General features: G+C 48.2%; 2 protein-coding genes and 1 non-coding gene across 14 annotated transcripts in view; 2 read left to right on the top strand and 1 right to left on the bottom strand.

Moving 5' to 3' along the window:
- Positions 1 to 898: 898 nt before the first annotated feature.
- Qtrt1 (queuine tRNA-ribosyltransferase catalytic subunit 1) lies at positions 899 to 10,238 on the top strand. 2 transcript variants are annotated; one of them, XM_008850014.3, is made up of 10 exons: positions 899 to 1,184; positions 1,371 to 1,439; positions 1,525 to 1,663; positions 6,221 to 6,299; positions 6,404 to 6,519; positions 8,210 to 8,348; positions 8,741 to 8,816; positions 8,911 to 9,020; positions 9,103 to 9,190; positions 10,017 to 10,238. In XM_008850014.3, the coding sequence occupies exons 1-10, from the start codon at positions 936 to 938 to the stop codon at positions 10,167 to 10,169; spliced, it is 1,218 nt and encodes a 405-aa protein (XP_008848236.1). In that variant the 5' UTR covers positions 899 to 935; the 3' UTR covers positions 10,170 to 10,238. The 2 variants fall into 2 exon arrangements, with proteins under 2 accessions (XP_008848236.1, XP_017657940.1); XM_017802451.2 differs by lacking the exon at positions 9,103 to 9,190 and having other exon boundaries at positions 10,017 to 10,172.
- A 3,812-nt stretch (positions 10,239 to 14,050) lies between these two features.
- Dnm2 (dynamin 2) overlaps positions 14,051 to 23,816 on the top strand; it is a 98,096-nt gene continuing 88,330 nt past the window's right edge. For 3 of the 11 annotated variants that reach the window (XM_029554532.1, XM_008850007.3, XM_008850002.3), the window contains exon 1: positions 14,057 to 14,410. In XM_029554532.1, the coding sequence (XP_029410392.1) occupies positions 14,250 to 14,410 (161 nt within the window). In that variant the 5' untranslated portion in view covers positions 14,057 to 14,249. Of the gene's footprint in view, positions 14,411 to 23,816 lie in introns of all 11 variants that reach the window. The other 8 variants (XM_029554534.1, XM_029554533.1, XM_029554535.1 and 5 more) reach the window with 4 other exon arrangements.
- Positions 17,146 to 17,203, bottom strand: LOC115067150. The gene has a single exon (XR_003846584.1). It is a non-coding gene; the product is annotated as a small nucleolar RNA SNORD48 (small nucleolar RNA).

Here is a 23,816-nt window from a genome sequence, read left to right as displayed (position 1 = left end):
GCATGGTGGCACATATCTTTAATCCCAGAATTTAGGAAGTAGAAACAAGCAGACCTCTGAATTTGAGGCCAGTCTGGTCTACATAGCTAGTTCCAGGCCAGCGGGGGTACAGGGAGATTCTGTGTCAAAAAAAAAAAAATCCAGTGTGACCTTTGTACACCTGTAATCCCATTACTATGAGGAGCGAACACAGGAGAATCACTGTTACTTGCTGGTCCCCAGCCTAGCTTTAGTTTCTCCTGGTGCAGGGAGAAACCCTGACTCAGAGAGTAGAATGAGAGCAGGACAGCTGACATATTCCTCTGTCTGTGCTACACACACACATACACACACACGCTCTACAACTGACAGCCTCAGCCTCACTAAAGCACTGAGAAACTGGCATCATGAGTCTTTATTATAGGGTAAGAAGTTTTAGGATCCTCCACAGGCAATCCTGCCCAGAGCAGGAGTCATCCAACTGGAAGTGTTCTGTGACATTGGTGCCCTCTGCTGCCTCAGACTCGATAGCTCCAGTTATATCTACATTCTATACACCTAGTGCTCAATAAATCCATGAGTCAGTTTCCTTTACCCCTGTTCAGGGAACAGTGGGGAGATTATATATTTACATGTAGTATTAGATTTAGATTCACATTAGATTACATATTAGATTCACATATTTTAGCATATATACTATATATGCACAGGTGTACAAATGTATATATAAGTCACATGGTAAGTGGTAAGAAGGCATTTGGACATTGAGGAATTTTAACTCTAAACACTTCAGGAGGTGGAAAACTGGGCAGAGAGGTGGGAGGAGCGCGTTGGAGTCGGTTGCCAAGGTTTCCAGACGCTTCCCCAGGGCTTCGGCACACCCTTCGTATCATGTGATCCAGTCCACTAGGGCTCCACCCATTGTGGCCTCAGTCCACGTGGGTACAGGAGAAAAGATGGCGGCGGTTGGAGCGAGCAGTCCCGCGTCCCTGGAGTCTGCCCCGCGAATAATGCGCCTGGTGGCCCAGTGCAGCCGCTCCAGAGCCCGGGCGGGCGAGCTTCGGCTGCCTCACGGCCCGGTGGCTACCCCGGTGTTCATGCCTGTGGGCACGCAGGCCACCATGAAGGGTATCACCACCGAGCAGCTGGATGCCTTGGGCTGCCGCATCTGCTTGGGCAACACCTACCATCTGGGGCTGAGGCCGGTGGGTAGATTCGAACCCGGAGGCGGGGGTAAGAGCGGGTGTCAGCCAGGCCGGGCCACGTCTCATAGAAAGTCAATCAGCAAAAGCACAATATGCATGAGGCTTCACCCAAGGCCTGGAGGTGACGGGTTTCAAGTCCCTAAGTCGGGCTCACCCCTAACCGAACCCTTTCTCTCGCCAACCCAGGGCCCTGAGCTAATCCAGAAAGCCCAGGGTCTCCATGGCTTCATGAATTGGCCCCACAATCTTCTGACGGTGAGTTGGGGTCACGGTCCCAGGGCGTTTCTTTGGGTGAACGGTTCCCCATCTCCTGACAGCCCCGCGGTGGGGTCCCCTCCAGGACAGCGGCGGCTTCCAGATGGTGTCTCTGGTGTCCCTTTCGGAGGTGACGGAGGAGGGCGTCCGCTTCCGCTCGCCATACGACGGGGAGGAGACGCTTTTGAGCCCAGAGAGATCCGTAGAAATCCAAAACGCACTAGGTGAGTGGACCTCGGGGCTCAGCCCCTTCAAGTTGCCTGCAAAGTGCCACGCGTCCCATCACTCAGACGCTGTGGGTGCGGTGCGCAGAGTCTCTACCTCGCTCTGAATTTGCATTCACCAAAACTCACTCAAGTTAGAATAAATAACAGAGGGTCCCGGACTAAGTATATGTCTCAGCTTTGCCTAGTGAAGGAAGCCCAAATACCATCCCCAGCACTGAAAACAGAACAGAACAACAAATATACATAAAAATACAGAGGGTGGGGCTGGAGAGCGGGCTGCAGCAGTTACCAGCACTGCCTCCTCTTGGAGAGGACCTGGGTGTGGGTCCCAGCAGCTACATGGCAGCTAACAAGGGTCTTAAATTTTATTTATTTATTTTGATTTTTGGTCTTTTTTGAGACAGGGTCTCCTTGTAGCCCCAGCTGTCCTGGAACTCTGTGTAGACCAGGCTGGCCTCAAACTCACAAAGAGCCACCTGCCTCTGCCTCTCAAGTGCTGGGATTAAAGGCGTCACCAAGCCTGGCGATTTATTTTTATTTTATGTGTATGAGTATTTTGCCTGCATATATGTAAGTGAACACACACCATGCAGTGCCCAGGAAGGCCAGAAGAGACTTGTTAGGTGACATGTGGGTTCTGGGAACTGAACCTGGGTCTTCTGCAAGAATAGCCAGTGCTCTTAATGGCTGAGCTATGTCTCTAGCCCCTAACAACCATCTTTAACTCCAGTTCCAGTGGGGAGATCTGATTCCTCTTCTGACCTCTGAGGGCATTATATGACATGGGTGCACTTGCACACATGCAGGCAAAACAAACACACATGCAAAGTGTGGTGGCTGCTTAGCAGGAAGATTGCTGCATGTTCCAGGCTAGCCTGGACTACACAGTAAGACCCTGTCAAAATGCCCTAGCTCCGAAGATGGAGGTTGGGTAAGAAGTAATATTAGCTAGGTGTGATGGCCCACATCTTGAATTCCAACAGAGGCAGATGTATCTCTGAGATGGAGGTCAGCCTGATCTACATATAGAGGGAGGTCTAGATCAGCTGGGACTATGAAAGACCCTGCCTCAAAAACTAACAAACAAAAAGCAATGACAATCATTTCAACACAATCCCTAATATGTAGGTGCTGTTTTTGTTTGTTGGCTTTAATTTCCTTATTTACTTATTTATTTACTTATATTTCATTTATTTGTGTGCTGTGGTGTGCCCTTAAGTTCAGAGGAAAAAAAACTTGTGTGAATCCATTTTCTCTTTCTGTGTAGGGATCAAACTCAGGTCACAGCAAGCACCTTTACCTGCTGAGCCATCTCACTGGCCTATTTTGTTTGTTTGAGACAGAATCTCTGTCCTGTTTTGCTTTCTGCTGCAGTGATAAAACATGGACCAAGAGCAACTTGGGAATGAAAGGATTTATTGTAGTGTATAGGTTACAATTCATCACTTAGCAACACTCTGGGGCAGAGGCAGGCGGATCTCTGAGTTCAAGGCCTGCCTGGTCTAGATAGCGAGTTCCAGGCTATCTAAAAAAAAAAAAACATACCAAAACAAATTTTAAAAGACTGTCACTTAGGGGAACCAAGGCAAGATTCAGGGCTCTTGGAGGCAGGAGCTGAATCAGAGACCATGGAGATGACTGCTTATTGGTTTGCTACCTTTTTTTTTTTTCTTTCTTCTTTTTAAATTATTTATTTATTTTTCTTTTTTTGGTCTTTTTGAGACAGGGTCTCCCTGTAGCCCCAGCTGTCCTGGAACTCACTATGTAGACTAGGCTGGCCTTGAACTCACAGAGATCCACCTACCTCTGCCTCCCAGTGCTGGGATCAAAGGTGTGCGCCTCCACGCCTGGCAATTATTTATTATTTTTATTTTTTCTTATGCGTATGCCTGTATTGCTTGCAATGCCTGCAGAGGACAGAAGAGGGCATCAGATCCCACGGACAGTTGTTAGCTGCCATGTGGGTGCTGGGATTCAAACACCTTGGTCTTCTGCAAGAACAGCCAGTGTTCTTAACCGCTGAGCCATCTCTCCAGCCCCTTTTCTTTCTTTGTTTTTTTTTCACTCAACTTGGTTCAGCACTTAGCAAGAAGCTATATTCTTATCTTGTCTTACCAAAGCCCATGGTAGAGAAATACATTTTAAAAATTGATGGTAGTTCATCAAAATAGGTATGCTTCCTAATCAATTCCCTGAACAGGAAGGGCGGATGTCAACTGTAAAGGTACTAGGTGACTTTTCACAATGCCTGTGGAGGACAGAAGAGGCTGTTGGATCCCCTGAAACTGGAGTTCCACAGTTGTTAGCTGCCATGTGGATGCTGGGATTTGAACTGGGTCTTCTGCAAGAACAGCCAGTGTTCTTAACTGCTGAGCCATCTCTCCAGCCCCCTGGCTTTTTTTTTTTTTTTTTTTAAAGATATGTTTTCCCTTAGCCCCAGCTGGCCTAGAAATTGTTATCTAGACTAGGCTGGCCTGGATTTCACAGAGTGTGCTAGGATCGAAGAAGGTATGCGCCATTAGGCCCTATGTTTTTATGTGTATGAGTATTTTGCCTGCATGTTTGTAAGTGCACCACATGTGTACCTACAATGCCCTTGGAGGCCAGAAGAAGGTGTTGGATCCCCTGGAACTGGAGTTATGGATGGTGTTAGCTGCCATGTGGTTGTTGGGTACCTAACCCAGGTCCTCTGCAAGAGCAACCAGTGCTCTTAACCACTGAACCATCTCTGCAACCCTCAGATGAGGATCTAACGATATGAAGTTCTGTCTCAAAACAAACCCAAAACTAAAATAAAAGATACATTTTGGGCTCATTTTTGAGTAAAGATGTGTATATAAAGAGTCTTGTCTGTCTCCCTTCACTCTAACAGGTCACCATTGTTAGAAGCTTGTTATACATCCTTCTAGAGTTTTTGTAAATATGGATGAGTGTACATCCATTTTCATTTCCCCATGGGACTGTGTGCTCACAGCATATCCCTCTGTTCCTGGCATTTCTATAATTAGGAAATTTCCCTTTGTGTTCACAAGTAGACAGAACTCATATTCCTGCCGCCCAGCTTCATTTGCCTGTGGTTCAGCTGTGTCCCAGGTCCAGTGCTGCTTGTTCCTGCTCCAGGGTCTCACTCAAACTAGACCAATGCTCTGCAAGGAAGCACCTGTGTCAGCCCCTCATGGGGATTCTAGGCAGGGGATCCACTATGGAGTCCTGCTTTGATTGCTTGGTTTTTGTCTCTCTGGAGGAAAGAAAGCTCATGACTCTCCTGTTTCCTGATGGATTATAGGCATGCTCTACCACACTTGGCTCCATTTTTATTTTGTTTAGAGAGAGAGAGAGTATAGCTTTGTTGCTCATATTGGCTTTGACTCCTGATCCCGCTAGGCCTGGTTTCTACCAAGTTGTCTGTCTGTCTCAGTTTCTGTTCTGTTGCTGTGCTAAATAAACACTTTGACTAAAAACAACTTGGGGAGGTAAGAATTTATTTGGCTCACACAAGACCTAGTCCTTTTTTAAAGTAAGTCAAGGAAGGAACTTGAAGCAGAAATAGGGAGGAATACCAGGTGTGGTGGTGCATGCCTTTAACCCCAGCACTTGGGAGGGAGGCAGAGGCAGAGGCAGGTGGATCTTTGTGAGTTCGAGGCCAACTTAGTGTACATAGCAAGTTCCAGGCCAGCTGCAGCTACACAGAGACTGTCTCAAAAAGACCAAAAAATAAAAATAAAAATAAAAGAAAAGAAATAGGAAGGAGCACTGCCTGCAGGCTTAGGGAGAGAGCTTGCTTGCTTGCTTTCTATTTTCTTTTTCCCTGTAGCCGGGAGCCCTGACTGGTCAGATACTTGCTATGTAGACCAGGCTGGACTGGATCTCACAGAGATCATCCTGTCTTTGCCTTGCCAGTGTTGGGATTAAAGATGTGTGCCACCATGCCTGGCTCTTTCTTTTTTAGGAAATATTTATTTTTATTAATTAAAAGAAAAGTTAAAGGCCTGGAGAAATGGCTCAGTGGTTAAGACCACTGGCTATTCTTCGAGAGGACTCGGGTTTGGTTCCCAGCACGCACATCGTGGCTGATAACTGTCTGTAACTACAGTTCTAGGGATCTGATGGCCTTTCCTGGCCTTCAGGAACATTGCACACACATGGTGTACTTATATACATGCAGGTAAAACACTCATACACATAAAATAAAAGCCAGATGTGGTGGTACATGCCTTTAATCCCAGCACTCCAGGAGGCAGAGGCAGGTGGATCTCTGTGAGTTCAAGGCCAACCTGGTTCACATAGCAAGTGGACTACAGGGGTTATAGGGAGACCCTGAGTCATAAAGACCAAAAAACGAACACATAAAATAAAAATAAATTAAAATTTTAAAAAAAGTTTACAATTTATTGAAGCCAGCCTGGTCTATATAGTGAGTTCCAGGCAAGCTGGGGCCACAGGGAGACACTGACAAAAAAAAAAACCCAAGTTAGGATGACTTCATGGAGGTATATGGAGGGGTCTGGCAAGGTCCCTCTTGCTCCTCATTTGAGGTTGCCTTCTCACCCTCAGGCTCTGATATCATCATGCAGTTGGACGATGTGGTGAGCAGTACAGTAACAGGCCCACGTGTGGAGGAGGCCATGCACAGGTCTGTACATAAACACATGTGGGAAGTGGGATCCAGGCCCCGCAGCTGCAGCTCCTTCTCTTTCTCTGGACTTGAGGGGCTCACCACCTGGGATTCTCTTGCAGGTCAGTTCGCTGGCTGGACCGGTGCATTGCAGCCCATCAGCGTCCAGACAAACAGAACCTCTTCGCCATCATCCAGGGCGGACTGGATGAGAACTTACGGGCTGCATGCCTGAAAGGTAGAGGCAGAGGCAGGCAGATCTCTGTGAGATTGAGGCCAGTCTGGTCGACATAGTGAGTTCCAGGCCAGCTGGGGCTACAGTGAGACCCCTCTCTCAAAAAACACACACACTGCCTAGTGTGGTGGTGCACACCTTTAATCCCAACACTTGGGAGGCAGAGGTAGGCAGATCTTTGTGAGTTCCAGGCCAGCCTGGTCTACATAGTGAGTTCCAGGACAGCTAGGGCTACAGGGAGACCCTGTATCAAAAAAACAAAAACAAAAACCCCCCCACACACACACAAAAACAAAAGTTAGAGCTAAGTGTTGGCAGGATTGTAGATAGTTCATCTCCTTGATATCCCCCCAAGGACCAGGCACAGGATGATGGCAGGTAAGGAACAAAAGGATGCTACAGATGGACAGTGTGGTTGAGACAAAGGTTCTGAGGCAGCGTGCAGCAGCATGAATATGGAGAATGGTAGTAAATCTGAGTTTCCGTTGTTCACAAGGGAAATACTGATCTTAGATTTTAATTTTTTTTTTTTGTTTAGGGTCTGTGTGGGTATACTCAGGTTGGTAAGGAAGGACGATCAAGAGTTAAGACTAGTGTAAACTACATAAGAACCAGCTTCAAAAATGGGTCGCAGTTTACAAAAAATAGGGGCTGGAGAGCTGCCCAGCAGTTAAGAGCACTGGCTGCTCTTGCAGAAGACCTGGGTTCAGTTCCCAGCACCCACAAGGTAGAGAGAACTGACTCGCGCAAGTTGTCCTCTGACCTCCATACAGGGTGTGCATGACATATGTATCCATAGAAACACACAAATAAAGGGATTTAATAAAAGTAGAGAGCCTTGCCTGCCATTGCCATGGCAGCTATGGTCACCAGCAGTGCCCCTGGACAGAGTCCTCTTTTTGTCCTCTGTTCCCTCCCTTCCTTCTTGTAGGACCTGTGTCTACTAGGGACAAGGTGTGGCAGACTGTAGATGCATCTTGGCTTGAGATGATTTCCACTCTGATAACCACATTGCAAGCAGAAAATATTGTAATTTGAAATGGATTTGGATTGTGGTTCTTGCGATGAAACCTAGGGCCTCACCCATGCTAGGCAGGGGCCCTAAATGAATTTACTACATTTAAACTAAACATACTAGCCTGCCTTCTAGTCCTCCTTCCTTCCCTCTCTTCCTTCCAGAGCCTACAAACCCAAAGTGACAATACCAGACTCCCTTGAAGCTACATTCCTTCTTTCCCCTCTCCTCTCCCTTCTTTTCTTAAAAAAAAAAACTTTTTACATTAAAAAATTACTATTATTAATTATTATTGTTGTTATTTTGTGACAGGGTCTCCCTATAGCCCCAGCTGGTCTAGAACTTGCTATGTAGTCCAGGCTGGTCTCCATCTCACAAAGACCCACCTGTCTGTTTGCTGAGATTAAAGGTGTGAACCATCACACCCTTTTTTTGTTTGTTGTTTTGTTTCTGGATAGCTTGGAACTTACTGTGTAGCCTAGGCTAGCCTCAAAGTTTTGATTCTCCAGCCTCAGCCTGGGTGGCTGATATTCCAGGGTGATATTCCAACTCACTCAGGGAGTTTATCAAACACTCTAGTGAAAGCAGAAGGCAGCCTTGTGGCAGGCTGTGTGGTCAACCTAGTGGGAAGTCCTAAAACTTTGAATCCTCTTAAGCTGGAGCCATCTGTTCCCTCAGAGATGATCAAAAGGGACGTGCCTGGCTTCGCCATTGGAGGTCTGAGCGGGGGAGAGAGCAAGGCCCAGTTCTGGAAGATGGTGGCATTGAGTACCTCCATGCTGCCTAAGGACAAACCCCGATACCTGATGGGCGTTGGGTATGTTGGGGTGAGGGGACCCTGTGGGGAGCAAATCCTGGAGGTCCCTGCGCTCTGTCTTGGTGAAACCTTTTGGAGAGAGGGGTATTGCCTTGCTGGGGGCTGCATGATGATAGCAGGCATGATGGCACACACCTGTCATCCCAACACTCAGGAGGTAGAGGCAGAAGGATCAGGAGTTCAGGATCATCCTTGGCTACATAGTGAGTTGGAGGCCAGCCTGGGCTACATGAGACCCCCGTCTCAATACAAAAACAAAAGGGAACACCAGGTAGTCATTTGAATGTGGTTCTGAAAGATATTGGTCCAGTTAGGGGGCCGGGACCTGGGAAGCCCTCCCTAAGGCTTCCAGTTCTCAGCTATCCTCCCACACCCCCTGACTGTACCCCCAGCTATGCCACGGACCTGGTGGTCTGCGTAGCTCTTGGATGCGACATGTTCGACTGTGTGTACCCCACACGGACAGCGGTGAGGTCTTGGGCGGGGAGATGAGGGGCAGAGGGACTGGAAGGGTTGGGAGGGCTGAAGACGCCCCCCCCCATTCTACTCTCTCTTGCTGCAGCGCTTTGGCTCTGCCCTGGTGCCCACTGGGAACCTGCAGTTGAAGAAGCAACAATATGCCAAAGACTTCAGTCCCATAAACCCCGAGTGTTCCTGTCCTACCTGCCAGAAGTAGGTGATGGGAATTGGGGACTGGAGAGGGAGAAGGGGGAGGGCCAGGGCCATGCTCATCCAGTCACCTGTTGACCCCCAGGCACAGTCGTGCCTTCCTGCACGCTCTCCTGCACAGCGACAACACAGCTGCACTCCACCACCTCACTGTGCATAACATAGCTTACCAGGTGGGTCTGGGCCTGGAGATGGAGTAATGTCCACATGGGGCCATGGCCTAGCCCTTTGGATATGGTGTGAGTGGGGCTTCCTAGTGCTTTGCTGAGGCTGGGCTTTTGGTGATGGGGCATGGGTGTGGGCTGTAGTCTAGCTGACCAGGAGGTGGGAGTGATGGGGCAGGGTTCCCCTTTTGGGGTTGTGATGAGGCAGGTCTTCCTTTTAGGGTGGGGTGTGGGTGGGGCTCCCCTTTGCCAAGGCAGGCCATGGGCCTTAGTCTAGGTGCCTTGGGGGCGCAGCTCTCCATTTTGTGATATGATGGGGTGCGGCTCTACTTTTTTTTTTTTTTTTTGTCCTTTTGAGACAGGGTCTCTCTGTAGCCCCAGCTGGCCTCAAACTCACAGAGATCTGCCTGCCTCTGCCTCCTGAGTGTGAGTGCTGGGATTAAAGGACTCTGGGACTCTACTCTTAAGTGTCCTGGGGTTTAAGCTCTACTTTAGGCAGCAAGATGTAGGCAGTAATCTAGCTGTCTTGCAGTGGCTCCCCATTTGGGGATGTGTCTTCCTTTTTAGGGTATGATGGGGCAGGACTGTTAAGTACGTTGAGGTTGTGGTTCCAGTTCTGAGGGCCTGATTTTTTGGGGGCTCCCCTTTTGGGATCAGGCAGAACTCTTAAGTGTCTAGGGTATGATGAGTGTCTTGCATGTGGGGGCTTCCTTTGTGGGGTAAATCAAGGGCAGCTTCTATGGGTGTGGCATGGGCAGGATTCCTGGCTTGCCATGGAGTTGTGGGCAGTGGCTCCTGTTGGTGGACACCCAGACTGATGCCCCTCCACCTGCAGCTGCAGCTCCTGAGTGCTATGCGCAGCAGCATCTTGGAGCAGAGCTTCCCAGACTTCGTTCGGAACTTCATGCTCACCATGTATGGGGACTACAGCCTTTGTCCACCCTGGGCCATCGAAGCCCTGGCCTCAGTGGGGATCACCCTGGGATGACCTGGTTTTGGGGGAAGGAGAGGCTGGGGCTGGGAGGCTGGAAGATACTGTTTTTTGTTTTTGTTTTTGTTTTTGTTTTTTTTTTAAAGATTTTTCTAAGAGTGTGTGTCTGTGTCTTCTTGGGGAGGTTGCCTATCCGGGGGGTCCCTTTCCTGGTCCAATCATCACTGTTATTATTTATTTCCCCTCTCACTGATGATAAGTGGTGCTCAGTGGTTGAGCATGTGTGTATTATGTGGAAGCCCTGATGGCCATCCCAGTACGGGGATGGGGGCGGGGAGAAAGTAACCATCACAGGGGAAATGGCTCAGCTGTGTTAGAAATATGTTCAGGTTAGAAATGTTCAGGTTGCAAAGGAAGAGACCACCACCACTCCAATTAAAGTATCTTGACAAGGTAAACCTTTACTTCTGCTCAAAAGGATGCACAGAGGAGAAACAAGCACATGGAATAAGGGATAGGACGAGTTTTTATCCTAACTCCTAACACCATAGTAGTGTTTCTCCCCATTGGCTGGGGTCTAGCCTCATAGTCATTCCCAGTTGGCTAAGAATCTGCACAAAAGGGGCTGGAGAGATGGCTCAGTGGTTAAGAACAGTGAATGTTCTTGCAGATCCCAGTACCCACATGGCAGCTAACAACTGTCCATAACTCCAGTTCCAGGGGATCTGACAGCCTCTTCTGTCCTCTGCGGGCATTGCACGACACGGGTGCACTTACCTGCATGCAGGCATAACACTCATACACATAAGAATATTTTAAAAAATAAAATGTTTTTTAAAAGATCACACAAAGGAAGGGGAATGGGGGGTTTGACCAAAAAGGGGGAGGCCTCAGCTTTCCCCCAACTTACAGGCTTGGAAACAAGAGAGATCTTCCAAATGCCTTGGATGAGAAACAGCTAATTGAAAAAAATGAATCTGTCTGCTATTCATGATAGAGAAATTTGCTGCTATTCAATTTCTTGCAAAGAAAAGGATAATATAGATATCACACTTAAGTGGCTTATTCAACATTCAAACTCTCGAAGAAGCTGAGATGTCTCCTGAAGGTTTCTATTCCTTCTTTACTATACTCTTCGAATTACTGTCTGTTCCTCTGAAGCACTTCCCAGAATATGGTCCTTCCTAAACCCAAGAAATTACCTTTTTCAGAGTTTATTTCTCATGGGCACTGCTGAAGATGTATAACCCTAATCTTCCCGATGAATCAGCTGGAGTTGTCATGATAAAGTCAGCATACTCTAATGGCTTCATACACGTGAAAGGCTGAGGCAGGAGGACTGAAAGTTCAAGAGCAGCCTGGGACACTTATAAGGAAGACCTTGTCATCTCAAAAATGTGAAAATAAAGCTTGGGGCCGTAGCTCAGTGTTACAGCACTTAGCATGCATAATGCCCCACGTTCAGTCTCTAGAAACACATATACCCAAACACGTGAGCACACACACACAATCTCAGGTATAGCCTAGCAGGGCAAAAGTGTGGACTCACTTTCAGAGGGGGTTGGGATACTTCCTCCAGAGCTGGGATCTGAGATGATTTCTAACACAAATGTTTTCAGTAGTGTCCCAACTCAGGAACGGCAATCACCGAGCCTCACCACAAGGTGTCAGGCTTGCATGAGAAAAGTGAACAAAAGAATGTCACAAATTAACACAAGGAAGGAATTTTTTTTTTTTTTTAATGGACAAATACAGTTGTCAGTCAGAATCAAGACAGGAAGTTAGCCAAGTGAGTGTAGCCCATTTCTGTAATCCCAGCAGGCGAAGGCGGAGGCAAGAGGATCACTGCCAGTTTGTTGCCAGCTAGGGCTAGACAGACTGCCTCCAAAAAGCCTTTGAGAGGGAACTGATACAGATTCTAACCACTCCAACAGCTAGCAAAATACCTGAAAACAAATCCCGAATCCATCACTCTCAAGTCCAGCCTTGGAAGACAAAAGAAAAATGAGGAGGAACCCAATAGAGGGATGCTTTTGGAAGCCCTTGTCAAGAAATTCCAATGGACTCTCATATGAACATTTGAAAATTGCCCTGTTCTTTTTTCTAGTTCCCTGTCTAGAACTTGTAATGCTATACTCTTGCCTTTACTTCTCCTTCACAATTAAAAAAAAAAAAAAAGAGTTATGCAATTTGGAAGTCTTTTAGGTAGATCCCCTGAAGGAGTAGCCCAGTTGCCTCACTCTGCATCCCTGTTCAGCATGGAAGAAGCCAGAGCAGTCTTCGACCTGATTCCCTATCCGCAAGTTGGGTAACTTCTTCAGAGGATGGTGTGATAATAGGAGATAATGGCTGGGCATGGTGGTGCATGCCTTTCATCCCAGCACTCGCGGATCTCTGCGAGTTCCAGGCCAGCCTGGTCTACATAGTGAGTTCCGGAACAGCTAGAGCTACAGGGAGACCCTGTCTCAAAAAGACAAAAACAAAAAAAAACAAACAAAAAAAAAAAAAAAAAAAAATAGGAGATAGAATTGGCTAGGCAGTTAGGGGAAAAAAGACCCCAAAGAAAAGTAGCCAGTTTTTTAGCTAAAAGTCACAACATACTCCATTCCAAAGGCTAAAAATGTCAAAAGTATCTGGGAGCTTTTATCTAATCCTTAAAAGATTTTAGGGTTATCTCTTCAGAGGAGGGAATGTTAGAGTAGCAAAATTCCCACTAAAAAAAAAAAAGAAAAGGAGCTGGAGAGATGGCTCAGCAGTTAAGAACACTGGCTGTTCTTACAGAAGACCCGGGTTCGAATCCCAGCACCCACATGGAGGCTAAGAACTGTAACTCCAGTTCCGGGGATCCAACAGCCCATTCTATCCTCCTCGGGCATTGCACGACAGGGGTGAACTTACTTACATGCAGACAGTACACGCATACACATAAAATAAAAAAATAATAAAAAACTTTTTTAAAAAAAGAAAGAGTAGCTGGGTGTGGTGGCACACGCCTTTAATCCCAGCACTGGGGAGGCAGAGGCAGGCAGATCTCTGTCAAAAAGACCAAAAATAATAAATAAATAAATAAATAAATAAATAAGTAAATAAATAAATAAAATTAGTATATGACGTTATCAGAAAAAAGTGGTGGGGAGATATGGGAGGAGTTGGAGGGGAAGGGAGCGGGCATGGATTTGATCAAACCATCTTATATGCATGTATGAAATTCTCGGTAAATTATTTTTTAAAAATTAATTAGGGGTTGGAGAGATGGCGCATCGGTTAAGATCACCGACTGTTCTTGCAGAGGACCTGGGTTTGATTCCCAGCACCCACATGGAGGCTAAGAACTGTCCTTAACTCCAGTTCCAGGGGAATGCAAAGCCCTCTTCTGACCTCCGCAGCATTGCACGGCACGGGTGCACTCATATACATGCAGGCAATACACTCATACATATAAAATAAAAATAATAATTTTTTTTTTTTTTTAAAGGAGAAAAATGAAAAAGAAATGTTTGCTAAAGTCCACCGTATTTTGCCTTATTGGCTGGAGGAAGGAAGTGAGATTTACATCAGCCAATAGGAAATCTTTAAGGAACTAACTACGTCTGGCGACAAACTCGTGTTTAAGGATCCATTCCTCACCTCATTGGTCATCGTTTAAAACTGACGTTTAAATTGCCCAATAAGCCTGCGCGCCTCTCCCACCTAGTGGGTGGAGGTATCGGCGTGTTTTCCAGAAACCCCGCCTCCCCGCCTTGACAACTCACTTCCCTCTTCTTATTGGTTGTTAGCTAATAGTGACAATTTCCCCATTCAATCACCTCGCTGAAGGCTTCTCGGGGGGCTGGCTTCTTCGTGCCTCCATGTTACTGGCTCCCGTGTTTGGGTGGCAGCGCGATGACCAATCTGAGTCAGCTTTGAGGCCCTGGGCTCCTCCCTCGGAGGCCGCGGGGCGGGGAGGTCGCTCGGGTCGGGTGTCGCCTGAGAACCGGATGAGGCGGCGACTGTGAGGCCGAGCCGGGTCCTGGGCGTCGTTCCTGAGGGGAACCTGGGCCGGGTGAGCTGAGCCTAGCGGGAAGAAGCCACGGCCGCAGTCTCCTCCGAGCCCGGGCAGTGGTTGCCAGGGAAGCGGCGGGCTAGGCGGCCGGCGCCATGGGCAACCGCGGGATGGAAGAGCTCATCCCACTGGTCAACAAGCTGCAGGACGCCTTCAGCTCCATTGGCCAGAGCTGCCACCTGGACCTGCCGCAGATCGCCGTGGTGGGCGGCCAGAGCGCGGGCAAGAGCTCTGTGCTGGAGAACTTCGTGGGCCGGTGAGCGAGTTGAGCGAGCGCGCCGCCGGTGCTTCCTCCACCTCCCGGGGCACAGGCCGGACGGGACGGGCGGGCGGCGGCCTAGGGCGGACCCAGGAATGGCGGAACTCTTCACGCGAGCGCCGAGACAGGGCAGGACCGAGGGCCGGGGGCGGGCCCTTCGGGACGGCCGGGAGCGAGGGACCCTGTGGGGACACGGGATGCAGACCCTGGCCCGGGCTGACGGCTCGCATTACGTGAGGGCTGGCAGAGTCCCTATGGGTTCCTGCAAGGGACTGTGTTGTGAACTGTACGGGGTCAGTGGATCGTTGCGGGGATTTGGGATAAGAGTCTCAGTGGGTTCCTGTGGGGATCCCGGATGCTGACCCAGGTGGAATTTATGGCTTGCACTGGGTGAGGGCTGGAAAGACTGTCTCAGTGGGCCCCTGGGAGGGACAATGAAGTAGACTGATCCGCCCCAGTAGGTCCCTGCACGGATTTGGGATGCAGACCCAGGCCGGGGCTGATGGCTTACACTGGATGAGGTTTGGAAAGAAAGTCTTAGTTGGGTTCCTATGGGGAGCCTGGATGCAGACCCAGTCCCTGGGTCATTGACTTACACTGGATCAAAGTCCCGATGGGTCTCTGCAAGGGGCTGTAGACCGGGCGGTCTCAGTGGGTCCCTCTTGGGACCTGGGATGCAGACCCAGGCCCAGGGATGATTCCTCGCACTGGATAAGACCTGGGACCAGACGTTCAGTGCAGACCCCTCATCCTGCATCTAGCAGTAGCTTTCCTGGTGTGTACCCTGACATCTCTTTACTTGTGATCCTGGAGAGATCTTTTCCCTGCCACCTAGATATCTTAGTGTATGCGCCTCAGAAGTAGCACCTGCTACTCCGCTGCCTAAAGGGGGATGATCCCAGGGGTCTGGCTGGCCAGTCATATATCTGGAGCCATTTCCGCTGTTTTTCTGTTCTGGACAGACCCCTTCTACCAACAACATTTGGTTGTTCCATCTGTCTAGGCCCACTCTGAAGTCCGCTGTTGTCTGGCTAAGGTGTTCAGGATGACCTCTGGTGTGCGAATCTGCGCCCTTTGCACTTAGTGATGACTGAATGCTTGCTTGAGTTGCTCTGTGCCTTCTGACTGACTGAATTTCAAGGGTCTCTGTTTTCTGGGTCTCCCTGGTTGACTCTTCAGCTTGCTTCCCCTTTTAAAAACTGGCTCCTGTCTTCCAAATGAATCCATCTGCTTGTCTGTTCTTGTGTTGCCCATCATCAGCCTGGCAGCCCTGCCTGTCCCAACCTCTCTGGGCACAGGCCTCTTTGCCTGATCTGTAGCAAGATTTGGGTGCAAGCTGGCCAGGGCAGCCCTGGGAGCCTCATTTTATCCCATCTGGCCAGTGGGCAAGTTCCGCTTGGAGCTGTTTCTAGGATCCAGGAAGTGAATGAACAGGGATTTTGATTGACTCTTGTCCCCATTGTTCTGCCTCCAGGTAGCTCTGCTCCATTCCAGGAAATGTGCCAGGTGTGCTGTTGTGTGCCTTGTGATAACATCCTCCTTGCTGTGGGCTTCCTCGTTATGTGCATGTGTGTGGGCAACTGTGTGTGTGTGTATGACGCATATTTGATGTGTTTTTGTGTGTGTGTATTTGTGTTTATGATGTCTGTGTGTGCGTGTATTTGTGTATGTTTTCTTTGTGTCTATGTGTTTGTGTGTACGATGTGTTTGTGTGTGATGTATGTGTGTATATTTCTTTGTGTATATGTTTGTATGTATATGATCTATGTGTGTGTGTGTGTATTTGTGTGTGTTTGTGTGTGTATGATGTATGTTGTATTGGTGCACATGCCATCATTTGTGTGGGGGGGGGCAAAGGACAACTTTGTGGAGTCAGTTCCCTCCTTCTACCTTTATGAGGGTCCTGGCAATTGAACTCTGGAGGTCTGGCTTACGTAGCAAATGCCTTTACCCACTGAGCCAATCTCACTGCACCCCCCCCACCTTATATTTTTTGATACAGGGTCACTTAGGGAACCCAGCTCACTGATCCTCCAGTCTGGTTGGCCAATGAGTTCCAGTGATCCACCTGTCTCTGACTCACTCCAACATTGGGGCTACATATTATTTTTATTGTCGTCAGTCTTTGAAAAAAATTTTTTTTTTTTTTTGGTCTTTTTGAAGCAGGGTCTACCTCTAGCCCCAGCTGTCCTGGAACTCTCTATGTAGACCAGGCTGGCCTTGAATTCACAGAAATCTGCCTGCCTCTGCCTCCTGAGGGGGGGAACTACAGGCGTGTACCACCACACCCAGCTGAAAAAAATTTTTTAAGGCTGGGCATGGTAGCACACGCCTTTAATCCCAGCCCTCAGGAGACAGAGGCAGGCAGATCTCTGTAAGTCCCTGGCCAGCCAGCTCTACATAGCAAGTTCCAGGCTAGCCGGGGCTGCACTGGCCCTGTCTCAAATACTTTTATTTTTATTATTATTATTTTCAAATATTTTATTAATATTTTTATTTTATGTGTATGAGTGTATTGCCTGCATGTATGTGAGTGCACCTGTGTCGTGCAATTCCACAGAGGTCAGAAGAGGGCTTCGGATTCCCCTGAACTGGAGTTAAGGACAGTTTGTAGCCTCCATGAGGGTGCTGGGAATCGAACCCGGGTCCTCTGCAAGAGCAGCCAGTGCTCTTATTGTTATTTTTTATTTTTCGGTCTTTTTTTTTCCCCGCCCCCTCAGACCAGGGGCATCATCAGCACACTTCAGTGATGGCGTCAGTGAGACAGTATCACCAGAGGTCATCATCAATCTATTTTTTGGTCTTTTTGAAACAGGGTCTCCCTGTAGCCCCAGCTGGCCTGGATCTTCCTATGTAGTCCAGGCTGGCCTTGAACTCACAGAGATCCACCTGCCTCTGCCTCCTGAGTGCTGGGACTAAAGGCATGCACCACCACTCCTGGCTCTCAGATACATTTTTTTAAATTACATTTTTATTTATTTTATGTATGCACATAGGCATGTGACACGTTGCCAGTCATGGAAGTCAGATGACAACTTTTGGGAGTCAGTTTTCTCCCATGTGGGTCCTGGGGATTGGACTCAAGTTGTCTGGCTTGGTGGCAAGTGCCTTTTCTCCCAGCTCAGCCACCTTTCCAGCTCATGTTATTGCCAATGTTAAGGAATGAGTTTTCCCAGCAGCCCTCACACTGAGCCCTGTTTTGGTTCAGTGTCTTAACTGTGGAAAGAGACAGTGGGATGGACCTTCTGATGTCACTTGTACCTGAGGGACGAGCCGGTAGGCTTAGAAAGGGCTTGTACCTGAGGGATGAGCCAGTAGGCTCAGAAAGGGCTTACCAAGTTGGGTGTTAGTCAGCCCGCACCTGCAGTCCCAGCACCCTTTCCATCTGGGCTTCTGGTGGGTATTTACAGTTCCATTTTCCCTGGGACCTTCCACCAGCTGTTTGGTCTCTATAGACCACAGGTTCTCCCACTAGGAGTTTGCTGATGTTGTCTTAACACAAGGACGTAGTGACTGGGATATCGGAAGTGCTGACTTGGGCTGAATAAGGTAAGCCTGTGTTCATAGGGACTCAGGAGGCTGCGGCAGGAGGATCCTTAAGTTTGAGGTCAGCCTGGGTTACATTGTAAGACTGTCACAAAAAAACCACCAGAAGTCTGTGAATGTAGCTCAAGGGTAGAGCTCACAAGGCCCTGGGTTATATCCCAAGCACCAAAACGATAATAATAAATATTAGTACCATTTATGTTCCCTTTTGGCTACACCATAGCCAGAGACCTTTCCACAACTTTGGCTTTTAGGTACTGAATTAATTTTATACGTAAACACACACACACACACACACACACACACACACACACACATACATATATATACATTTTGGTCTTTTTTGAAACAGGGTCTTCTTGTAGCCCCAGCTGGCCTGGAACTCATTATGTAGACAAGGCTGGCCTTGAAATCACAGAGATCTGCCCGCCTCTGCCTCCTGAGTGCTGGGATTAAAGGTGTGCGCCACCACACCTGGTTTATGTATATATATTTTTCGGTTTTGTTTTGATGAGGTTTTTTGTTTGTTTGTTTATATTTTTCTTTATTTTTGAGACAAGTTTTCACTTTGCAGTTCTGGCTGGCCTGAGGGGACTCAGCCGTGTAGACTAGGCTTGCCTCCAACTCTCAGAGAACCACCTGCCTCTGCCTCCTGAATTTGGAGTGTGAGTAAACACATCTGGCCATGGTTTTGGTGTTTTTGAAACAGAATCTCATGGAGTAGCCCAGGATGGCTTGGAACTTATTATGTAGCTCAGGTTGGCCTCAAAATTGTAGCATTCTTTGTCTAGCTTCTGTCTCCTGAGTGCTGGGATCACAGGCATGTACCACCATGCCTGACATGAATTTTTTTTTAATACTGTTTCTTTTTTATTTATTATTTTTTACTATTTTATATGGATGAATGTATTGCCTGCATGTAGTGCACCCCGTCATACAATGCCCACAGAAGCCAGAAGAGGGCTTCCCCTGGAACTGGAGTTACTGACAGCTGTTAGCTGCCTTGTGGGTACTGGGAACTGAACCTGGGTCCTTTGCAAGAACATCCAGTACTCTTGAACCCGGGTCCTTTGCAAACAGCACTCAGTGCCCTTGACAGCTGATCCACCTCTCCAGCCCTGGGTTAAATTCTTTTGGCTCTGGAATACCTTAGGGCTGCTGGGCTGTAGGACTCTGCTAAGAGGGGTGCTCTGGTGGACCCACTCCACCCCACTCCCTATTTTTTACTGTGAATTTGACTAGAGTCTAGAGCCTATTTCCTTCCTCTGATGTTTCTGCACATCCAGTGGCCATCTGGCTGGCACTCAGGAGCACAGGAGGGAAAGAGTATGCCAAGGGCCTGCAGCCAACCAGGTACCTGTGGACAGCAGGGGTACTTCCATCTGTCATTGCTGCTTCCTGGATTGTTCAAGAATGTTGGTATACATGTAGATGGCTCAGTCGGCCCAGCCGGGTAGAGAAGATTGCATGCAGATTGTTGGCTCCAGGGGCTGAGAGCTGCAAAAGTATAAAAGGTTTCGCATGAAATTTCAGATTGCTGCAGAACCAGAACACACCAGAAGATGACAGGATAATGATAATGTGGGGGCACTTTGGGCTGCTAAGCCCTCTCTCTCCAGCCTACTCTGACTTGTTCTCGTTTGGTTGGTTGGTTTTTTGTTTTTGTTTTTGTTTTTGAGATAGGGTCTCCCTTTATCCCCAGCTGGCCTGGAACTTGCTATGTAGACCAGGCTGGCCTTGAACTCACAGAGATCTGTCTGCCTCTGTCTCCCAAGTGCTGGGATTAGGATATGCCTGGCACTGTTTCGTTGGTTTTTTAAAAATATTTACTATTTTTATTTTATGTGTATATTTCCTGCATCTATGTAAGTTCACCCATGTCATTCAGTATCCTCAGAGGCCAGAAGAGGGTGTTGAATCCCTGGGAACTGGTGTTAGGGACAATTGTTAGCTGACATGTGGGTGCTGGGATTTGAACCCAGGTCCTCTGCAAGAGCAGCCAGTGCTCTTAACTGCTGAGCCATCTCTCCAGCCCTTGTTTATTTTTTAGACAGGATCTCACTGTAGCCCTGGCTGGCCTGGAACTAGCTATGTAGACCAGGCTGACTTGATCCACCAGCCTCTGCTGGGATTAAAGGTATGAGCCACCATGTCCACTCCACTCCTTGTTTTTTTTTGTTGTTGTTGTTGTTGGATTTTTTTTTTTTTTGTCTTTTTGAGACAGGGTCTCCCTCTAGCTCCAGCTGCCTGGAACTTACTCTGTAGACCAGGCTGGCCTCAAACTCACAGAGGATCCGCCTGCCTCTGCCTTTTGAGTGCTGGGATCAAAGGCATGCGCCACCACACCCAGCACCCCACTCCTTGGTTTTAAAGGGAAGACTCAGTCCCTTGCCTAAGGCATTAGTGACATGCCCAAGGTATGTCTCTGGGATGCAGTAACAGGCATCAGGTGACTTATCTCACTAGGTTGGCAGGTGAAACACTCACCTGGAATGGTAGCCCCACTTCCTACCCAGGTGATAGTCTCAGAGAGGCACTGTGTCCACAGGACAGAGCCCAACCCGCACCTTCCAAGCTGGAGCCCTAACTTCCTGGGTTCCTGTCCAAATGCAAAAAAATTCCCAGCCACTATCCCTTTGCCAACTCCTGAGGCTAAATGACAAGGGCCAGAGAGGGGTTAAGCCCTCCTTTAGGGTCACAAGTCTGCTGCCCAAAGCTAGCCCAGGGTCTCAGGTGCAGAAATGTCTAGAGCAGCTTAGGATAACGACAACAGCCCTTTGTAGAGGACCTGGAGAATCAGCTGTGAATTCATATCTATTTATTTTTAACTTTTTAGAGCTGCAGATGGAACCCAGGCTAAGAATGCTTTAACATTCTACCACTGCCTTGTGCCACCTATATAACACCCTCATCTTACAGAAAAGCAAGCTGGGTGGCTGGATGCACCAAGCCCTTGGGTCTACGTATAGCACCACATTGGGATATGCCTTTAATCCCAGATGGAGGCAGGAAATCAGGAGGAGTTTAAGGTATCCTTAGCTACATAGCCAATGCAAGGCCAGCCTGGGCTACATGAGACTGTCTCCTTGGGGTGGGGACTACAGAATTGGTGGGTAGCTCAGGGCTCAGTTTCAGCTGAGGCTACATAATGAAATCCTGCCTAAATAAATAAATAGTAAAACGGGAGTTCAAATAATAACTCTTTATCATAGACGTGAGTCAATGGTCATTGAGTAGTATTTCCTGGTGCTATAGCACATTGTTCCTGTGTGCCTAGGGGCATGGCCTTGTGCCTGACACCCTTCCAGAGGAGATGAGATAAAAGACCCTGTTGCCTGATGATAACAGTGGGGGTTGGGGTGCAGTGGCTAGATCACTGTGGGTGGGGATTATGTATCAGACTGGTAATAGATCGGGAAGGTATCTTTTTTTTTTGAGACAGGGTTTCCCTGTAGTCCCAGCTGTCCTAGAACTCACTGTAGACCAGGCTGGACTTGAACTCACAAAGATCTGCCTGCCTCTGCCTCCCAAATGCTGGGATTAAAGGCGTGCACCACCACACCTGGTCTGTTTTTGGTCTTTTTGAGACAGGGTCTCCCTGTAGCTCCAGCTGGCCTGGAACTTGCTATGTAGACCACACTGGCCTCGAACTCACAGAGGATCTGCCTGCCTCTGCCTCCCGAGTGCTGGGAGAAGGTATCTTGAAAAAGCATTCCAAGCTGTGAGAACAGCCTGTGTAAAGGCCAGGAGGTGAGCAGAGACAGGCTGGCTGCTGCCTCTCACCTGAGGGCGGGGGCAGAGAGGGACAGTGTCTAGTTGGACCCTAGGGCAGGCTGATTTCCACCTTTCACTCCTTCCTCTCTCTTGGAGCAGGGTCAGCCCTTTTCTTGGTGCCTGGAGTGCTCTTTCATTGTGAATGAACCACACTCGGCACATTGAAGCTTGATGAGAGTGAGTCCGATGATCATTGGCTCTAGTTCTTGTCAGACCAATAGCACGTGATCCACCTTTGGGGCTGCTTTGTCTCCCAGGGGTCTCAGGCCATCAGCACCACTTGAAATCTTATAAGTGGCAGTCCTGACTGGCCTGGAACTCCCTATGTGGACCAGGCTGGACTGTAACACTCAGAGATCCACCTATCTCTGCCTCCCTGGTGTTGGCATCATAGGTGTTCACTACCATACCTGGCTTACCTTCCTTTTGGGCAACTCCAATTCCCATCCTTTTTTCTTTCCTTCTTTTAGCCCACGCTACCCTGAATCTCAGCTAAGGCTGACCTTGCAATCCTAATCCTTCTGCCTCTTGAGTGCTGCGATTATAAGTGTGCCCCACCTTTCCCAGTTTACTTAGTGCTGGGATCAAACCCAGGACCTTGTTCATGCTAGGCAACCTTTCTACCCAATTACCCCCAGCCCCAGCCCCAACTGTTTTAATTTATTTTTATTTTATGAGTGTTATGCTAGCATGTATATACGTGCACCTCCGTTGTACAGTACTTGCAGAGGACAGAAGAGACTGTCAGACCCCTGGAACTGGAGTTACAGAGGGTTGCTGGCTACCATGTGGTCCCTGGGCTTCAAACCCAGGTCCTCTGCAAGACCAGCCAGTGCTCTTAACCACTGAGCTATCTCTCCAGCTCACTAGGGTTTTTTGAAACTGCACCAGCTCTATAGGGTGGAGCCCAGAGGTGTCCAGGAATGTGGCCACCAGCCCCAACCTGAGGAGCTTTCTGTGGTTATGCCTGTTTCCTGGTCTGGAAAATGGACTCCTAATAATTTCTAGCTGGAGGGAGGGAGCAGACAGAGATTCAGATGAGCTAGCTGTCCATGTGAAACAGCAGGAGGGTTTTTTTGTGATTTGGGTGATTATTGATGTCTGCCTTTAGTTTGAAACTTAAGGGTCCTTAATTTCTTTTTTTCTAATTTTAGGATTTTAAAAATTATTATTATTAATATTATTGTGTATAATTATGGGGAGTCTCACCTATGACATAGTATATGTGTGGAAGTCAGAGGACATTTTTTTTTTTTTTTTTTTTTTTTGAGACAGGGTCTCTCTGTAGCCCCTGCTGTCCTGCAACTCACTATGTAGACCAGGCTGGCCTTCAAATCACAGAGATCCACCTGCCTCTGCCTACTGAGTGCTGGGATTAAAGGCATGCACCACCACACCTGGCTTTTAAAATTTTTTATTATTTTTATTTTATGTGTATGCATGTATTGCCTGCGTGTAGGTAAGTGCTCCCATGTCATGCAATGCCCGAGGAAGACAGAAGAGGCTGTCAGATCCCCTGGAACTGGAGTTGTGGACAGTTGTTAGCTGCCATGTGGGTGCTGGGATTCGAACCCAGGACTTCTGCAAGAACAACCAGTGTTCTTAACCGCTGAGTCATCTCTCCAGCCCCCAGAAGACAATTTTATGTGTGTGCATGTTTAAGAAATAAAATCTAGAGCCGGGCATGGTGGTGCACACGTTTAATCCCAGCACTTGGGAGGCAGAGGCAGGCGGATCTCTGTGAGTTCAAGGCCAGCCTGGTCTACATAGTGAGTTCCAGGACAGCTGGGGCTACAGGGAGACCCTGCTTCAAAAAGACAAAAAAGAAAATCTGAAGTCCAAGGAGCTCATCAATATCACACAGTTGGGGACAAACAGAAAGAAACTCCACAAGGCAGATACTACTTTTGCAAAAGGGTAACTTGTGTGGTCAGTAAGATCCAGCAAGTACACACAGGACCCAGAAGCTTGGGGGACGTTTACCCCAAACATAAGAGACCTGTGTCTTTTCCCCACTGGTTGGGGGGGTCTGACTTCACAGTCTTTCCTGATTGGCTAGTTTAAAAGAACGCAAAGGGAGAAG

This window comes from Nannospalax galili, unplaced genomic scaffold (genome assembly GCF_000622305.1).
Source record: "Nannospalax galili isolate Female #2095 unplaced genomic scaffold, S.galili_v1.0 scaffold1685, whole genome shotgun sequence".
In the NCBI taxonomy this organism is placed as follows: Eukaryota; Metazoa; Chordata; class Mammalia; order Rodentia; family Spalacidae; genus Nannospalax; species Nannospalax galili.
This window is presented reverse-complemented; position numbering and strand designations above follow the sequence as displayed.

Excerpts from the sequence above, each read along its gene's own strand:
- Qtrt1 (XM_008850014.3), top strand. The coding sequence starts at position 936 with ATGGCGGCGGTTGGAGCGAGCAGTCCCGCGTCCCTGGAGTCTGCCCCG. Across the intron at positions 6,300-6,403 it reads GTGGAGGAGGCCATGCACAG|GTCAGTTCGCTGGCTGGACC; the intron begins GTCTGTACATAA and ends ATTCTCTTGCAG. Across the intron at positions 9,191-10,016 it reads TGCATAACATAGCTTACCAG|CTGCAGCTCCTGAGTGCTAT; the intron begins GTGGGTCTGGGC and ends CTCCACCTGCAG.